Source organism: Pecten maximus, chromosome 6 (assembly GCF_902652985.1).
Source record: "Pecten maximus chromosome 6, xPecMax1.1, whole genome shotgun sequence".
NCBI lineage: Eukaryota > Metazoa > Mollusca > Bivalvia > Pectinida > Pectinidae > Pecten > Pecten maximus.
Genome location: NC_047020.1, coordinates 26,769,792 through 26,791,223, shown reverse-complemented (window position 1 = coordinate 26,791,223; position 21,432 = coordinate 26,769,792). Strand labels below are relative to the sequence as shown.

The following is a 21,432-nucleotide window of genomic DNA, read 5'->3' as shown; positions in this document are numbered from 1 at the left end:
TCTAAGTAATTGTCTTTTAGTGTACGCATGCCATCCTTCCCGAAGAATCTGACAGTGCCAGGAACATGCATAAGAAACAATAGTATGAATAAATATAACATTTCATAATAGTGGACAAGATTGGAAATTAAATTTAAATACTAACTTTGACAGTTATGATTTTTTTTATATATTACTTGCATTTTGGGAATTACTCAACAAATAGAGATTTTGATATTTTCTTTTCTAAAACACATTTGTTATCATTATTTTCCTTAAGGAAACCATGATAATATCTCTCAAGAAGAGTAGCATAGCTGCTCCCAAATACTGCAAACTTGGTCATTGCTGAGTAATAGATGAGCATGAATTGGTATGTTTCTCTGTAGGGGGAAGGGAAAGTAGAGTTTTTTGCACTTAAGTGCAAAAACTTTTTTTTTACACTTAAGTGCAAAAAACTTTTTTTTTTACACTTAAGTGCAAAAAACTTTTTTTTTACACTTAAGTGCAAAAAACTTTTTTTTTTACACTTAAGTGCAAAAGACTGTTTTTTTACACTTAAGTGCAAAAACTATAAATTTATCCCTAGATTATCATCCCTTTTCATTATCAGGCCTGGGCGGGGGGAGGAGGCTTTTACTTTATATTTTTTACTAAGAATTTCCTGTAATTGTAAATATGTCTAAATTAATACATAAAAGCATGTGAAGTGTCCTTATTCCTTCACTGTTTACATTATTTTGGTCATAAATGTTACAGTTAATCCCATTTATTATGCTACACTCCCGGTAATGTCGATATTCGCAATGACATGTGATACTCTTTGCAAGATAGGAATATTTCTTTAATCAATACTTGGGGTGTGACATAATAATTCAACCAGCACAGTTTCAAGCTCTGGTTTTCAGCTTTGCATTCAAGTCAAATGCAGTTGCATTTATTTCCACAAAAAGTAAGTATAAATTCATAGATATTTGCGTGGTAAAGACAGTACTATGTAATATTACCATAACTTGTTACCAAACATATACTGGAAGACGTGGTCAAAGAAGGTCTACTGTAAAAAACCTTCTATTATGGTTTATATTTCACATTGATCGATTGTACCATTTAAAACCAACAAAGCTTTTTTTTATAATTGTTTCACTTCTATCAGCTGACGAGTCGCTCGGTTACAAGATTTAACACGAGGTAATATAGAAGCCGCCATATTGTTTACGTATCGCTAGGGCACACTGCGACAGTATGCATGATTTGATTGGTCGATACGAAATTGATAGAACTTCGCCCATTGGATGACCAATCATTGTACTTCATTTTGGACCAGTCGAAAAAATTACTTCGGTAGGTGAATTTCTTGTTAGAAACCGCTTCATTTTTTTGCACTTAAGTGCAAATAATTTTTTTGACACTTAAGTGCAAATCTTTTGCACTTAAGTGTAAAAAGAACATAATGGCCATTTGGCTTTTTTTGCACTTAAGTAGTGTCTGTATTTTATCCTCAAACGGCCGCCCATATATATCGACTAGGTTGTGGTTTTCAATTATTTCTAAGATCTTCTCTCTGGCTTTTGAATTGTTTATGTTTCTGTAACTCTTATCATAATCTTTATCGGGATTTAAAACTAGATTAAAATCACCACATATTATTATTCTATTATTACTGAAAATATCTATAGTATCATCAATAAGGTTAAAAAAATTAGGATTGTCTGAATTAGGGCCATAGACAGTAATCAGAGTAAATTCCATATTTCTAATTTCTAGGTTAATTGCTAAAAAGTTCCCAGTTGAGTCCGATTTTGTTTTTTTAATTTTAAATTCAAAATTATTATTAAATAAAATTGCAACTCCTCTAGCATTTGATTTAAAAGAATTAAAGTAACATTCATATCCCCACTCGCTGCGAATCAAATTATCTTTTTCTGTTGTAAAATGGGTATCTTGTAGACAATATATATTATAATCTTTTGCTCTCAGATATGAGAAAATATCCTTTCTCTTAACGTGTTCCCCCAGTCCCTGACAGTTTGCTGACAAAATATTTAGGTCATCCATAATCAAAAGGTGTGGTCATACATCGGTTATAACATAATACATATATCCACTTACCATCTAAGGAGTTATGGTCTACCATCCAGAAAAGAGAAAGAAATGGAATAGGAAGAGAAAATGACAGAATACATAATAAAATCATATTGATGAAGTCTAGATCAACATCTGTTCATCACACACCTGGCCTGAAATTAAAATTGTCTGATTCGTCGCGACTCTTTCATGCCAAAGCTTATTGTACAATTCAATTTAAGCACTGTTGCGACTTTGACTAGTATACCGGAAATGCCTTATCACGGCTAGTATTCTACTTGAATCCGGATAATATACATTTATGCTAATAATAATCAATGGTATAGCAATTAATCTGTGTTCTGTGACATTAGTTTATTAAAGTGCTGTAGTTATTAAAATCTGATTCAGTTGTAAACCGAAGTACATGTACATATTTATTATACTGTCACAGTCGTACTGATTACTTTACAGATATTATTTCGATATTGTATCCAGATCATAAGTATTATACTGGAAGATTTATATATATAACTACTGAACACTATGTATCACTACTGGGTATTATTATATGATTCCAAACATTTAAACTCAACCCATTACTTGATTTAACTTGTGTTGTTTTAAAATTGAAATATTTACACATGTACATGCAATGCACAAAAAAAATATACATGCACAATATACAAATGTATACGTATATTGCTTATCGATTGCTGACCTATATCAACATCTCAACTAATGTAGTAACATCAGGAGACAGACAATATATATGAAACTGCTTATATGCTAAGGCTCTTACAGAATATTATTTTTATAAAGACTTTTAGTTATATATATTATATAATACAGTCAAACCTGCCGTGAAGGACACCTCTGTACAAAGGACACCTGTCTATAGAGGACGGTCATAATCAGCTCCGCTCAAAGCAAAGTGCTATATAAATTACTATAAATAAAGGACACCTGTCTATAGAGGACGGTCATAAGCAGACCCGCTCAGAGCAAAGTCCTATATAAATTACCTCTGAATAAAGGACACCTGTCTATAGAGGACGGTCATCATCAGCCCCGCTCAGAGCAAAGTGCTATATAAATTACATTTATATATATATAACGAGCATCTATCTATAAAGGACACATGGGGAATCCGCCATAGGCAGGTTCGACTGGATATATTGTAGGTAGTACTATTAAAAAAAACTATTACATAACATACAGGTACGATAATAACGTTATTTGCTTACCTGCTCACACCGAAATTTCCACACTCCAAACAGATATGTATAATCCCAACGGAAAATAAATAAACACACAAAACATATTTTACACATTCACATGGAAAAGAAAAGAAATTTACTTGTTCCTGCAGTAATTAGATCGGAAAACCAGAGATCAAAATCTCTGGCGGCAGCATGTACTGCCTAAAGTTCCATACCGATCCTTTATAATAGATAGTCACAATATTTTACACACATAAACAAGTTTTCTCAGTTATTTGTTTCCAGTGAAATTTGAGTCATCCATAAGAAAATCGTCTTCCAAAGGAGTATCGAACCAAAGTCTTCGTTTTTTACCATTTCTCAGGATTACATATAATTTTCCGTCAATGCTGTAGGAGTTTGTGACACTGGGAAGTCCAAAAGCGGTTTTCAATTTCTGCTGGTTTGCCTTTGTTAAGTCTTCAAACACTGTTAGTTAAGATCCTTTGAGTACTCTCCTGGCCTTGATCACTTCGTGTTTTTTCCGTCTCCGAACAAACTTGACAATAACGTTCCTTGGACGTCCCTGGGTAAATTTCCCTAATCTATGTGCAATGTCTATGTCCTCACTCTTTAGGGCAACTTTGAGTTTCGTGTTCACAAAATCAACAACATGTTCGACACATTTTTCCACGGATTCGTACTCCAAGTCGTCACGAAGTCCGGATATTCTAATGCTGTTCTTCCTTCCATGCTGTTCTAGGTCGTTATACCGTTCCTCGGTTTGACTCTGTGTCTCCTGCAACTCACTAATGCGTTCTCCCTGCATCTTTACTACGTCTCGAAGTTCATCGTTGCTTTTTTCCAAATCGAAAATGCGACCTTCTAATTTGTCAATCAGTTCTTGATTTTCCCTCCGAATATCCGATCTTAGCTTGGAGATCATAGTACCCATCGAGTCGTTGGTAATAAGTGTTCCCAGTACTTGGTATATCTCCGTCAGACTGTCCTCTACGGATTTCTCTACACTTCCTCGAAGATTTCTTCCAGTGTACTTGGACGCCCCGGGCGTTCCACTTTGTTTAGCTCCGGCGTGTGGCATGATATAGGTATATAAAGTCCACTGTATAGTAAAGATATGTAGTCCCACACTATAGAGTATCACAGGTGCGTGATGACAGAGACCTATATACTATATATCTCTGGTGATGAACAGTATTCACCGTCGCTAGCAAGCCATTGTCGGTTTTCAAAATCGATGCAAAAGCATATTAAAATCCAACTTTACGTTAAAACGTTTCCGTAGGTTGGTCCACACGATGTTAAAGTGTATGCTTGCCAAAAATCTTATAATAGCATTGTGGTGAAATAAGTCAGATATCGTTTTTTAGCGGAGCTCAAAAAAAACGTACGTCCGGCTTGGTCAGTGTGATGATGAGTTTATTATTCCAAACATGAATGAAGAAATGTTTGATTTTCCACTATAGTGATGTGACTGAAATGAAATGAGAGACTATAGTTATCCTTCGTTATCATAAAGCTATTACATTAGTCTCATGTCTTGGTAAAGTACTTTCTGCTATATTGAAGTCTACAGTTGGCTCTACTGTAGATTAATTAAATAAGTATTTATATAATTATCCGAATTTTAATGCTAATGACCGTAGCAACTAAACAACAACAGTTCTGAGTACATATTGACAAAACTAGATTATCTTACTACACGGGCACATTGCACGATGTTTACTTGCTGAACTATACGCAATTTAATTCTAATCCAATCCACCTCACAGCTTCAGGTCGCCATCTTTGTTCAAATCAAAGCATCTGTGCGTTTAAAAGAGTCAGTACTGCAAAGCTTCTAAACGATCTTGAGATAAAAAAATTAAGATTATAATAGAAACGAAATATGAATTTTAAACTAATTTGATTTCAATTACTTATGCTTTAGATTAACGAATCATAGCAATTATTTCAATGAAACTTTATTGTTGCTCTCAATGCTGATCACAATGTTTTTATTTAGATTTTTTTTTTATTTCTTTCAATTCATTTCATTTGAAGTGCTGATTTAGATTCCCCAATAAATTCGCGGGAAATGACATATATGATGACGTACCGGAAGCCCACATGTTATTAGAACGTGACCCGGAAAACATGACGAAAATAAAAACAGAAGATCATATTGAACATTACCGGATTATTTTCGCATTTTTTTGAGTCACCAATGTGCTAAAATACAACGCAAGGTAACACTGATTTAGTTCATATAGCTATCGTATCAAGTAAAACTAACAGTTATTGAGAAAATAGCAGTATTTGCTTCACCGTTGGGCTAAGACCTACTTTCGTTTTACAGTTTATGGATTACGAATTCTAGACGGACACTCTACCACTGAACTACCTGGTTTCCAATGATCAACCCAGTTCCACTACATTCCTCCCTCCTTTTATCAAGTCTTCGCCCCCAAAGACAACAGGTTCGGACGGATATCCCGTTGCTTTAGCATCCTCCCAATGCTTTAAACACAGGTGCCTGACTCGTTTTATAAAATAATAACATATAGAGTATATATAAATGAGAAAGGTTCTGAACTCCCCCAGGCTTGAAATCTGATGTATTTATTTCTAAGTACCGTAGCTTCGGTTGTATTAGGTGGATTTTTTCGAAGTAGGACTTAAATTGAAGAGAAATGGTCAATCTTTAAAATAAGCCATAACATGTTGTCGATTTCTCGATATTAGTTTATGAAATCGGGCGTGAAACTTCAAAATCCCCTCGATTTTGTTTAGTCGGACAAGTTGACGTATCGGGGTCACCACACTTTGACTCTATTGGACATAGCTTTAAATACGAAGTCCACGGGTTAATCAAGAGGTACGCTTCATCTTATCACCGAATACAACTATTACATACACTTACTTTATGTATACGAGCACCCTATCGACGGCCCCGGGACTTTTTATGCATACTGATAGCAGATTTTCCCCTTGAGTAGCCATGTTGTGCCAGCCGCGGTAAATATTTCCTAATATAAACGGTACGCTCCAGTTTTGAGAAACGGTAAGTGGGATTAGGCTTTACGAATGAAACCGACGACAGCATCAGCAGCACAAATCCATCATACAGGTGAGGACCATTGGGTAGTATCAGTACAGGAGGTAAGTGGTAACGAAGTTTATATTCTTGATAGTTTGATAGGTATAACTAAGCAGAAAGATCATTTGTCAGCGTCCTTAGAAATGCAGGTAAGTTTATCATACGGGGAAAATAGGAAAATCTTAAAAACAATTTTACCTAGCATACAACAGCAAACAAATGGGGTTGACTGTGGGGTTTTTGCCATCGCTAATTTAGTAGAGTTTTGTTTTAATGGGTTTAAAGGTAGTGAAGAAATAGAATTCGACATAGATTATATGAGACAGCATCTAGTAAATTGTATTTCAAATGGTAGGTTTTCTAAATTTCCAAAGAAAAAACTTAGTAAATACAGAAAAAAGAAAGTTTCTCAAGCCTTAACTTATGATATTTTTATCGATTGTGAGTCAGATGGATGTCATATTTCTAATGTTTTTGATGATATGGTAAGTTGTGACGCTGCTTGCGATAGGTGGTTTCACAATAGATGTGTTTGTGATCAGTCAGAGTTTCATTTTTCAAGAGACAGTTTCGTTTGGCATTGTACTAAATGTTCGAAAATTCAAACTAGAATACAATAAGAAAATAGTACTGTAGTTGTATTAAAATCATGCATTGATGAAAATATTTTTTTTACTAAAAGAAATAGCTTTAGTAACAGAAAAAAAGTAAACCAGTGAATTGGTTTATACCACAAATGAAAACTTTATTTTCTACGTAAAAAAATACAAAAGTACATATGTTGATAAAAATAATTTAATGTGATAAACAATAATGAAAAGATGGGTAAATATATTTAAAATCATTAAAATGATATGGGCTCTTTGTAGAACTGCGTCCTCGTCGCAGAGCCCGGAAACATTCTTATACCAGAATGGCTAAAAGTTCTACAAAGCTCGGGATCGGTAGAGTTATCTGCCCTTAGCACGGGCTCGATGAAAGCTCGGTAAACACGGCGAGTTCATTGATCGTCGGCGCGGTTACAAAAATGTCAAAATTTGACACCAAGTCACATTAGATATATGTTGAAATTTATATTTTTAGAATCAGCTATATTTACTTGTTGTTTGTATCTAGTAATATTTCTCAATAATAGCATGTATCGGAAATAATCAGCAAAAAACATGAATAGTCACGCTTGATTGCGGGCTACACAAATTCTCCCCCTAAAAAATGAAAATCGTCGATTTAGGACGTTAAAATACATTTTAAGAAAATCCACTTACACGGATTGATTTAAAACCTGAAATCAAATCTTTGTAGAAAAAATCACTTTAATCCATTCAGTAATGAAGGAGAAAAACGAAAATATCCAAAGCTCGGGCTCGGGTCTTCGGCTCGGGCTCGGCTCGGGATACACAAATTCTCTACCACCCCCAACATTCCAATACATATCGGAACAAAACGTAACAGTGAACATGATTACAAGAGTTCACGAGGTCATACAAAATGCAGCTATCTTGCAGGCGAGGCACTGAAGAGGACGGACGTGTTTTTACTCATAGAGCTGAACAGTGAAGAAACTCTACACTGAATGAATGCCTACCAGACTACCAGACTTTTATCGTCAAAGTGTTTGTAATAGCTCTACGGTGTATCAGAGCACAGCATTTAAATGCTGCCTTCCCTGTCTCTCTAGTCTTTATGCTTTTTTTAGCATTGAGTGCAAAATTTTTTTACGCGGCATTAGGCCGCCATCTTGTTTTTAACTTATTTTTATAACGCACTCGGCTTTTACCTAAGCTAACTGTCCGTCCTTTGCCCGCCTTTTTATCATATATTCATTACATGTATCACTGTCAACACAGTGTATAATTATTTTATGCTTTTTATGATTTTTATATGTATTCTTGTGTTCATTATTGATTTTATCGTGCCCTGTACTATTATACAACCCCTAGTTAGAGTGAACCCCGTACGTGGAGACCCCAACTTTTCCTCACATTATGGCTATGATCACCACTCCGGTGATAGACAGCTTAACAGTAACCTCCAATATTCCAGTACTCAACCACCCTGTTACAAGTACTACTTCCACAAGGAACTACGAACTGAATAAGATCAAGTCTCTTCAGAAAAAAAGAAATGCTTGCGAGAAACCATTCCTGAACATTATTCCAAAAGACTCTGGTAACCAAATAAAAATAGAGTGTAGTGCAGGATGTTATGAAATGCTAAAAACTGAAATCCTCAAAGCATGCAATGGTAACTCCCCTATCTCTAAGTTTCAACTCTACCTAGAGCAAGAAAATGTTTATGACACAGCAGGTAACTCGCCTCAACTCACCATTAAAGCTTATAACAGGCTTACATCCGGCAACAAAGGAAAAAAACATAAATTTACAATAAATATGTATCATACACAATGCTCCATCCTAGTTAATGGCCGATGCACAGTATTGTTCCATGACGACATCCTACCAGAAATCATAGAGATCATCAAAGAAAAACCAGGAATGTCGTTACTTGATAAACAAATAGCTGCTCTAATTGATCGCTGCGTCACCACCAGTATCAAAAACCCTCAACTACAAACCAGTATCAGCGGACTAGACACAGAGGTCCATGTAGCCAATATCGTCTCATTTGACCCTAATATATGTCTACACTGCGATAGACAGGTTGACACAGGCATCGAATGTGATCAATGTAGAAAATGGTTTCACTTTGAATGCGAAGCGTTTGATAGCGCCATGACATCATTCTACTCTAGAGGTGAACTCCCTTACAGCTGCCTATCCTGTAGGAACCTTACTACTCTTACTCACTCCCAGGATGATTATGACGATGAACTATTTATTGGAATCCGAACAGATGAAGTCCCTTCTGCTGAACTAACTCAAATAGACCCCCTACAACCTAGTGATCACAATACCCAGCTTGTCGACACAAATTCTACAAGACTTCAACAGCCTACCTTGGAACTCCCAGTTACTATTACGGGACAATCAACAACTTTAAGCCCCACAAAAGTTTATACTCTTTCCCCAAGTAAGACACAACCTGCAACTTCAACTCTACATGCCGTTCCAGCTCAACCCTCACCCCTGCCTGCTACAGATTCGAAAATGAAATCTACAAAGCCTAAGCAAAAACCCGCCAGTAAGCTGCCAAATACCAACGAGCACATAGAACAACTTTCTTTTGCTAACCAGTTAATATCAAGACTTGAAACCAAGGTTAAAGATTTAGAAAACACTAACAGATTACTTCGTCTCCACAACATTGCAGACAAGAACCAGGACATAGGCACGACCTCCAACCAGCAACAAGGAAAGCCACATAGCGACATTCCTTTATACAACCAGGTTTTCTCTTTACAACACCAAGTTAAACAGCTCGAAATGGATTTGATAAGAACCAGAATTACAAACATTGAGCACCAGGTATCCAGAGCTCCATATAGTCAACCATACCAGCAGTTCTACCATCCTGTACAACACCCTATATGGCCTCCCGGACCTCCTTTACTGTACCAGAACATCCCACCTCCCTTTATCGGCTACGCTCCACAGTTACACCCATCTGGAATACCGTACCAACCAAGAATGCCACCACCGCCCCCTGCAGTACCAACCCAGCCACAATACAACCCACAACCAGCTTGTCAACCAAATGAAATAGTCACCCAGACAGCAAACCACCATACAAACCTGGATGAAAACCGTTCCAATCCAATATCAAACAACACAAGGGAGAAGTATACCAACAGACCAAACAGAAAAAGATCCAACAGGCAAAGTAGGAAATCCCTGGTACACGAAAAGACCACAAACCAGCAGTATAACACCAATAACAGATTTCACTCTACTCCCAAGAAAGTAAAATATCAACTTGAAGATAGACAACTGAATATTGAAGAGGGAAACATCTCACACATCAAGAAACCGAAAACTTCTATATTTGATATGAACAGCACCAGCAGAGACAACTCTATTACAGACCACAGAGATGATGAACCAACATCTTCTGAAACCAACAAGCCTACAGATCCACCAACCAATAACCAGTCTTTTTTATACAAGGGCCGAGCCTCAACAGCAACGTGGAGGGGAAGAGCAAATGCCTCCGTCTAGGCTCACTCAACGTAAAAAATGTTCAATGCTTCGCTGGCATCTGGGAGGGAGAATGACTGGGATGTAATGCTACAGTCCTTCTGCAAACTTCATGATCTCTCAACCCTCCAGTCTGGCTCACCAACATTCTTCCATGTTAACGATATCCACAGTGCAGAGATAGACTACATACTATTCAACAAACGTTGTGAACCTCTGGTACAGTCATGTAACGTTGGACATAAAGACCACCTCAACCTTTCGGACCATATACCTGTGGACGTATCCCTAAGACTATCCTTACAAGAAAGGAAAGGCACTACTACCATATACCCCAAGCCAAACTGGGACAAATGCGATACCCACGCATACAAGAACTTCATTAACAGAAATCTGAGAGAACCACCCGAGGATCTTACCAACCAGACAGAGCTTGACATTTACAAACAAGTACAGCACCTCTGCGATACTCTTAACAAGGCAGGCCAATGCAGTATAGAGGGGTTCAAACCAAAAGTTACACTGAAAACCAAACGCATCAGAACATGGAGTGCGGAAATTCAAGAAGCGGTAAAAGGTACAAAGAAGGCAATGTGGAGCTGGAAACAAAATGGCAAACCCAGGAACAGGGATGATATACACTACTCTAACCTAAAACAACATAAAATGAAACTACAAAAACTCCAACGACAAGAATCCTCAAAACGCAGAAACCAACTTCACGAAGAAATTATGAACTCAGATGGAGACCCAAAACTATTTCATAAACTAGTCAGACAACAGCGCTCTACTACCAAGGAGCATATTAATGAACTTACTGTAAATGGTACAATTTTACAAGATAAGGAACAGATCCTACAAGGCTGGGCTGAGCACTTTGAAAATCTTGCAACTCCTTCAACAAATCCTGAGTTCAATGAAGAACACAAAGATAATATTAACACAGACCTATGTCTAATAGAGGAACTATGCTCATCTCAGCAGGGATCCATTGAACCTATATCAACGGAAGAGATCTTTAAAGCAATCCGTAGGCTTAACTCTAACAAAACTGCAGACATATTTGGCATCACTGGTGAACATTTGAAACATGCTCCAGAGTCAGCAGTCAGATTCCTCTATGCTATACTTAATACCATCATATACAAGAAGGAAATACCAAAAATACTAAAAGAAGGCATTGTATCGCCTGTATTCAAGAAAGGGGATGCTACAAACCCTTCGAACTACAGGGGTATCACAGTCACCACCATAATCCTCAAAATATTAGAGCATATACGCAATGCCAGGCATTCAAACATACTCAGTAAAGATCAATCTAAACTACAGACTGGCTTCACAAAGAGCACCTCATCCATTAATTCTGCACTTATAGTATCAGAATGCATCAACCAAGCCAAGATAGACAAACGACGACTTCTGATGACTACGCTGGATGCACAGAAAGCCTTCGATGTCGTAGACCACAATATACTCCTTCATAAACTATATTTCGATGGGATCCAAGGACACGACTGGCTCCTCATGAAAAACCTGTACTCCGAAGTCTCTTCCAGGGTAAAATGGCAAAGTGGCTTATCAGAACCCTTCCAAGTCAACCAGGGAGTTAGACAAGGAGGAATCCTCTCCACTTCCCACTACAAGAGATATAACAACTCACTCTTACTCAATTTGGAGGATAGATTTGAAGGGGCAACCATAGGCTCGATAGAAATACCACATACCACATGTGCAGACGACGTAGCCCTGCTGTCTCACGACCCAAAGGAACTACAGTGCATGATGGACGTAGTGGAAAACTATGCAAGTGACTCAAGGTATACCATCAACCCGACAAAAAGCAATGTCCTGCAGTTCAACACAAAGGATGCAGATACTTTCCACATGTACTCCAAAGAAGTGAAAAATCCATCTGAAACGGAACACTTGGGGATAAAGAGAAACTTGGACAACGCCCTCAATGTCGACAGCAAAATCCAGCTAGCTCGTCGTACAACATACTCTTTGATGGGCTCCGGCCTCCATGGCAAGACGGGACTAAATCAACAGGTCAAGGCTAAACTGTGGAATACCTACGTCGTCCCACGACTGCTATATGGTATGGAAATATTCAAAATCAACCAGACCAAGAAGAAACATCTGGAAACATACCAAAACAAAACCATAAAACAGATGCAGCACCTACCTGACAGAACAGCTACGTCCGCAGCATTAGGTCTATTGGGTATTATACCAATTGAAGCCGCTATTGACAAAAACATGATGAACTTATTCTTTAGACTTACTAACAACCCAAATACAGTGGAATTCGATATTGCACTACGACAGCTTGCAGTACATGATATCGATGCAAACAGCTGGTTCTCGCTGGTTAGAAGAACCCTCCACAAATATGATCTTCCAAGCGCTTACAACATCATGACTGAACACAGGACAAAAGACTCCTGGAAATCACTGCTAAATCAAGCAATATGTAAGAAAATTGAAGCCACCTGGAAAGCAGATATAGAGGCAAAGCAAAGCCTAAAATACCTTAATCCAAATGCAGTGAGCATAAACAAGGTTCACCAGACATACAGATATGTCCATGTCAACAGTCATGATATACACAGAGCAGAGGTCAAAGCAAGGATAGTAACAGGTACTTACAATCTACAGTCAAATAAAGCAGTCTTCAACCAGTACGCCGTTAACCCAATTTGTAAACTCTGTCAACAAGCCCCAGAAACAAGACAACATTTCATAGCAGAATGCCACCAGTATAATCAGCAAAGAGATGCCGTCAAGAACAAACTCCAGCTCCTAGAGCCCATATCGAACTGTCCAAAACTCCTAGGGGATCCAGAGCTCTTTACACAACTCATTATAGACAGCTCTCATGAAGCAATAAGCCATACTGTTGAGCTCAATGACAACGTTACATCAAGTATCGAGCTACACAGCCGGGAGTACTTATTCTCAATCCACCTATGCAGAAGTAAAAAAATCCAGTTGACCAGCTGAATTAGTAGGGGTCTCCACAACCCAATTGGTTCTACTCAAATACTAATACTGATAGAGTTAAGATTAAACTCTTTTTATCCCTTTTAATTATTTTTAAATATTTTAAATTTTTTTTTTTAAACAAACGATCCCCAAACCCTTATCACCACATAGACTATGAACATTGAATGAACTGTGTGTACATACTGTATATAGTTGCCGCAAACTGCAAGGATATCACTACGCCCTGGAAATAGTGCCTTACTCTACGCTCATCGAAGCGGTGCCTCGGAAAGTCATCGAGGGTATCTACGACACAACAACAACAATGGCGGTTTCCAGGCTCAGTCGCATTCAAGCTCTCAGACATAAAATCACACTTCTCCCTCTCTCAAGACGACTCTTACACCGGACTAATGATTAACACACAGGATAAAGGTATATACTATTGGATTAACACAATGTCAATTGTCTAAAGGAACTTTAACATTGGTTATTTAGAATAAATGGACATGGTGTTTTGAACACTGCAGACGGAAATAACGCACACGTGTTTACAATAATCAGCTGATAATGCAAAACTCTACAATGAAGTTTACAACAATATACGGTGGAATTGTCTTAATATAAGACTGAATACAAAACAAATGTGGCTAAATAGCACATTTTTAAAATATGGCCTCTTGTTTGGCTGCTGCACAATACCGTAAGTACTCTTTCAGACTCGGATGTCAAAGATCAATGTCACTATTTCTGTCAAATGAAAATCAGTTGCTTGGAATACTACATGTAGCTGAAGATTTGAAAGTCAAATGTTAAAAAGAATGTAACTATCATTAGAAAAATACTACACAAATCAATGAAGGACCATGCTTTCCCTAGATGAAAAAATATTAAAACCCAATGCTACTGGTCACAAATTTGTTATACAGATGTATATATATATTCTTTAGGTGGATGGATACGGCAACATTTTAAATACTTTCATATATAAATACTTATTACCGGTTAGCTTGTAATAATAATTATAATAATAAAAGACTTTATCTAGGGTCGATGACATTTTGAGTCGCAAGACTCTTCTTCCAAGTGGTCGACATTTTATGTACAATATTATTAAAGCAGCACATACAAACATTGATATCACAATAAGGTAAATTAAAGAAATGTACAGATAAAAGGTGTCATGATAAAAGTTGCACTGTGGATTTGTATAAACACATGTGACACAAAAGTATCATGCCATACAAAAATATTTAAGGTAGGTATCAAAGTTAGGCAATGAGAGTTACATAAAATATGATAATGAGATGGGGATACAATAACAAGATAATAATTATGTACAACTAAAACTTCCAGACAGTGATAATCTCATGTTAAAAAAATTGACATATGCTTCTTGCATTCAACCTTAAAATTTGGTAGGTTTTGGAACAACCTTACATTGTCAGGTAACCCATTCCAAAGTGCCATTGTATAAAAATGAGTTTCTAAATTTCAGAGTCTTGTATTTAAGAAAGACATATTTCCCTTCAGTAGATGCCCTGGTCTGTCGATCATGGATACTATTTCAATTTCTTGCTTCAATCCGTGTCAACAGGAGCGATTAATATCAACTGATAATACTAGTTTTGTAATTTAACAAAGTTTACATTTTATATGTACAGTTTGAACACAATGCGCTCACGAAATCGTAGTTAAAGCACAAATCGTTCAGCACAATCAGGGATACGTGTTTTTTCTGTTGTTGATTTTTGACCACTGGGTTCCAATGAGTTGAAAACAATCACTTAAACTTTACATATATGAATGTTCGACAACAGTTTTTCTTACAGCAGCAGTAGCAGACACCACATATAACGATTAATCCGATGAGGCATCCAAAGGCGATCAGGACGGTTTCCCAGCTGTAACACAAACCATTAATAAAACAGAGGTATTCCGAAGTAAACATGGAACCATTGTTCAAAATCAAAATGTGTCTATATCAATACCCATATATAGTCGAATCCGAAGGACCTGTGATGTTGTCTTTCAATAACCACACAAAAAACAATTTTGTTCTTATACACTACAACAGTAACTTAATTAGTAAGGATGAGGACATGACTAATACAGTACACATTTAGTCTGCGCAACAAAATGTATTGTTTATATATTTAAAAATACAATTGATAAGGGTTGATGTACATTGTTGTAGGCTATTATTCTGCAATTTTAAAAATACGTCGCTATTTTAAAAGTTGTCTGTGACGGAAAAAAAAACTGTGTAGTAGTTTCTCAATAAAGGTGTCTGCTTTGGAACACAGTATCATTGTCTTTGCCATCTCTCAAGTTCATTATATACCAATTATAAAATTAATTGAACAATACCTCAATTTTTTACTAATCAAACGTCAACATTGTGTTTCATAATAATAGTGTTGTGAATACATAATTTATCAAATTATAGACTTTGAATAGTTTCACTATTTGATTAAATTTGAATAAAATTGATCAAAGGGTAAATAACCTTTAGGTTTTTATACAAAATTATGTGTATAGTGATCGCTTAACCATATAAACCTAATTTCAAACGTAAACGTTCATGCATACCTACACATAACCTTTACATTCTGGTGTAGCTTCATTGAAATTAGTTCATAGGCTTATGAATCGTCCGAACAAGATTCAACCAATCTTAAGCATTCTTTTGATTACTACATGGTAACAAAATATCAACCCATGTTTTAGAAAATTGTTATCAAATTTTCATCAAAATCGGACATTATCATAGAACCTGTTATTGTGTTTCAATTGTAACGGTTTCAGAAGTGTTAAATTATAGTCTTCAGTTATTTATGGCATTTAATCAGGAATTAGACAAATATTAATGAAATGGATCAATGGACCGAACAGTTTTTGGCCTTTATAAAAATGTATCTGGTAAGTGACCAAGTAACTATGGCAACCAGAATTTCCGCAGAAGTATTATTATGTTATTATGTTGAAGTTTAGTAGGAGTTGTCCGGACATTGTTTTTCTAGCGAGTATTCTCCCTTCATTAACCTTGGTGTGTTTAGAGTAAACCTCGGAAGTGAGTTATGGCTATGAAACGTAAAATGATTGATCTGTAAACAACTGTCAGTTTTGATTTAACACTAAAAAGGGGCACTCCTTCGTTCGGACATCAGAAACATGCACAATTTCTTTTTGGTGAAATCTATGTCCTAACGATGATTATATGAGTGTTTGTGCCTACATGTAATGAATTGAACGCCGAAATGTACAGGAAAAGAGTGTATTGAAGACAAATACCGTACGTCTCTGTGGTAAGTAGTGATACTTCGGGTCGAATTAAAAATGTTCAGGACTTAATACTCGAAGAACTTTGTTTTAATGTAAAGATTTCAACATTTACTACTTGGGGAAAAAAATACATATTTTCCAGTTAGTTTAATTTTGAAGACTTAAACTCTATTCAAACGAAGGAATACCCCTTTAAGAAAAACAATTCTCTACGGGAGACTCACATATGCTGGCGGAAGAAATCCCCGCATAGAGTCTCCCTGTCCACACTGTCTGTCCGGAGTCGTATGTCGACACAGCAATGGTACTGCGTGGAGTTGTGACAGCAGTAGTTCTCACACCACATAGCTTCATTGTCCTTGGTGATGGGATCTCCAATGTGGGCTTTACAGCATTCACCTCCAGCAGTACCAGAAACTATATAATGGAAATCATAATCTACCACTCATGTACTATCTAAGGGAGGTAATGCCTTTTCCCTTTTTATTCATTTCGTTATTCTTCATCTATAACCATAACCAGGTAAATAACACGAGTTAGCACCTCTTATCATTCCGGCCCTATATATTAACCATAACCAGGTAAATAACACGAGTTAGCACCTCTTATCATTCCGACCCTATATATTAACCATAACCAGGTAAATAACACCAGTTAGCACCTCTTATCATTCCGGCCCTATATATTAACCATAACCAGGTAAATAACACGAGTTAGCACCTCTTATCATTCTGGCCCTATATATTAAAGGGACATCACGGTAAACCAATTATTATTTTGTATTTTTTCATATTATTGGGTATATCTTTAAAAAAATATCCTTATGAACAATAACCATTCAAATTTGATGATATATGTATATAAAAAACATCAATTATTAATTATAAAAAGGTTATCACAATTCGTTGATCAATAGTCTGAATATGCAAATTTTGTGACATATACGATAACACGCATGCGCACAACACACTAAAACACCTGAAAACAAAAATGGCTTCCAATGTGAATCGGCTGCGGTTGAAAACGATAACAGCTTCCACAATGAAGAGAATAATTGCAAAATGGGTCAAACACAATCCTAGAATTAAACTGGGGAAGCAGTACAATACAGTTCAAACATGAAAACAGCAGTAATACGGACGCTGCTCGTATTCTGCTTGATTGCTGGATAGTACTGTAGGTCATGACAATCTCGGTAATATTTACACAAACTCGGTAATATTTATACAGTCTGTACCAGTACATCGCTACTGTCACTATACTATATGTACAGTGTTTACACTTATTTACACATAAATATATGTGCCGGAATATATACAGAACGTGTTATTTAACATTTAAACCACTGTATAATATCGTTGTCCAACTAATCCAATTCGCCTTGTAAACTATCGTGTGTTTGTGTTGCCTCGATTTCAAAACAGTTACGTGATGATTTAAAAATAATTTCCGCGTTAAATTTAGAGGGGGATTCCCAACTAAATCAAGTGGTCAAGCTGGACATGAGGATCGGCTGTGAACATTGGGACAGCACAGAAACATAACTGGAAAGGAACAAAACACGTACATTCATTGAAAATTACAACGTTTTTACCGTGATGTCCCTTTAACCATAACCAGGTAAATAACACGAGTTAGCACCTCTTATCATTCTGGCCCTATATATTAACCATAACCAGGTAAATAACACGAGTTAGCACCTCTTATCATTCTGGCCCTATATATTAACCATAACCAGGTAAATAACACGAGTTAGCACCTCTTATCATTCTGGCCCTATATATTAACCATAACCAGGTAAATAACACGAGTTAGCACCTCTTATCATTCCGGCCCTATATATTAACCATAACCAGGTAAATAACACGAGTTAGCACCTCTTATCATTCTGGCCCTATATATTAACCATAACCAGGTAAATAACACGAGTTAGCACCTCTTATCATTCTGGCCCTATATATTAACCATAATCAGGTAAATAACACGAGTTAGCACCTCTTATATTCTGGCCCTATATAATAAAACTAGTTGACTAAGGCTTATTGATGATGTTGAGATCAAATGGACATTAGGCAGGGACTCGGTCCGTTGGCTAGTTAAATAGTTAAGATACCATTTCATATTAACATCATATTCACAATCAACACCTCTACGGAAACAACCAGATTGTCGTTTAGGATGTACCTAACAAAGGAAACAAGGCGGAGGTCTGAGGGCCGCCCAGATCTCAAGAAGCTCTCGACAAAGTGGTGTATTATCATCAAATTCTGTGAGTTCCTGGACCATATTTTTCAAGTTTTTTTTTTTAGTTTTTTGTTTTATCTTCAGGATATTATTTTCCATGATTAACTGTTCTATGACCAAGAAAATAAGGCGGGGGTCTGGGGGCCATGCTTAATTTTTTTCTGAATGATGTTTTCAGGATATATAATGTGTACTAAAAAAGAAAACAGGGCAGGGATCTAGGGGTCGCCCCATAAGCTCTTGATAAAATGGTGTATTATTATCATATTGTGAAATTTTCTTAATCACATTTTTCCTACTTTAATTTTTTGCGATTTTCTGAATGAAATTTCAGGATTAACTGTTTAGAGGGCGTCTCGGAGCAGCCCCAGACCAATTGGTTTTAAAATCGAGCTAATAAAACAAAAAGTGTTCATGTCCACACAAACTTCCAAAAATGCAGAGTTTTCGGATTACATAGAACACATAAGATCGTGTTCTCTCTCAATTTGTTGTCGTGCATTCTTTGTTTTAGATTTCCAAAGGCTAAAGCTAGCAATGCTCAAGCAAAGGGCATGTAACTCGTATCGATATCTTAGAAACGCTTTAAAACACGTACCCCTATTATAGGGCTTAGTATCCGGAGGATTTAACTCTCTTTATCATTCCATACAAACACATAAATTACCTAAAAATATCCTTTAGGAATCCTATTGATTTAACTATATTGCATATGTTAAAAACGGCAGAAGGGTAAGGAATGCCGATTTTTTGAAAACTGAAACATGAATATTACCGTGATTTGACCATACTGGCTGTATTACTTAGGCATTTCTGATTTTTTTTTATATATAACAATATGCATGACAATCCTGGGAAACACATGAAAATGTCATTTATTCGAGACTGGGGTCACTGAACAACCTCGTAAAATCAAAGATGGCGGTCGAAAGTAGCACCGAGATACCCTACATGTATATAGCCTGATCTAGGCGGTACACAATACACATTTTCTCTCTAGTTTTGTATGGAATCCATTAGTTTGAATTACACAAAAACACAAAAACAAAGCAAATGAATTTAAGCATCAAACTTTAACAAATGGAACGTTTACAATAACAGATGAACACGCCATTTCTTTGACGAAGACTCGACGTCATGTCAAAGTCAACTTGACTGAATAAAGTTTTGAATGTACGCATTTACAGTAACTTAATCTTTGTGTAGACTAGTTTATCACATACCAACATTATTATCATTTGTTTATATCAAAAACACAATTAATTAAATTGTGTTATAGCTACACTGAGGTGTAACATATATGTATTACTACCTCGTTAAGATATTTGAATCAATATACTTTCAGTTTCACTTTTTAAAAATTTAAGAAGGGGAGTAACTTCCACTTAAAATGGCCATATATGGAACATATTACCTGTAATATCTTACATAAAAATAGAAGAATGTTCTGTTTTTAGTTCGAATATTACAATTGGCCAATTCTAACACCATTTATACAAACCAAAATCATATTCAACTTATCAAGATGCATAGAGTACACGTTTTTTGTATATTTGAAAAAAATGCCATTTTAGGACAGTGGATTTTCGTTTTTTTATAACTCGCATAGAAAATTTGCTTTTTTCAACCGATTTTCAATCTGTTTTCTGTTTGTAATCAGAAAACATAGATAAACAAAATAAAAAACAGTTTAGATATAAATATATTAAGGAAAAAACGGTTGAGCATTGCTACTAAAGCAGCAGAATATTGTTTCAATTTCTAGGTGTCTTACTAAGGGTACATGTAGACATTCTATACAGAGAGGAACGACTGAACACTGTAGAGAGGCTGAGAAAAGAAAGATGTTTGACAGAAGAAATGAGTGAAATATTAACTCTTTAGTCGCCACCGAACTTACCTAAATATCTACTCACCTAGAAGACAAATTCCAACAGCAACCGATAAATATGCAACACAACCCATAGCCTACATGTATGTGTTGATCTTGAGCGGAGTGTACGGGGTTCACTAACTACCGTCAAGAGCCGACAAGGATATAGATCTACCGACAAGAGCCGACAAGAAGTAAGCATTCTTGTCGGCCCTCGTTCAATACAGTCAACGTTTTAGAACCCAAGATATAAAAGCGATTTAATCAATTACCTTCTCTCCTGCCAGTTATATTAACTTCTCGTCGACATTTACATATATAAATACATGTAACAGAATTAGTATACATCAGGAAATAAAAACGATTGTATTGTTCATTTTACAAACGAACACAAACAATAAAACAAAAACAAAAAAACCCAACCCTATTGTATTTAGAAATATCTATTTCATTGTTCATTTTCTTCCTTGTCGGCTTCGAGTCGGTAATTCTAACTTCTTGTCGGCTTCTTGTCGGTTCTTGTCGGTAAATCTAGTTTCTTGTCGGCTTGTCGGTTCTTGTCGGTAATTAGTGCCACCGCCAGTGTGTTGAAGCTCACAAGTG

The 21,432-nt window shown here is 36.4% G+C and overlaps 1 protein-coding gene across 1 annotated transcript; it reads right to left on the bottom strand.

The window, feature by feature from the left end:
* Positions 1 to 15,041: 15,041 nt before the first annotated feature.
* Positions 15,042 to 20,960, bottom strand: LOC117329400. Its single transcript, XM_033887343.1, has 3 exons — positions 20,873 to 20,960; positions 16,937 to 17,129; positions 15,042 to 15,331 (listed from the first exon to the last, which is right to left on the bottom strand). Exons 1-3 carry the CDS (start codon positions 20,919 to 20,921, stop codon positions 15,211 to 15,213), a joined length of 363 nt encoding a protein of 120 aa, XP_033743234.1. The 5' UTR covers positions 20,922 to 20,960; the 3' UTR covers positions 15,042 to 15,210.
* Between the last annotated feature and the right edge of the window lie 472 nt (positions 20,961 to 21,432).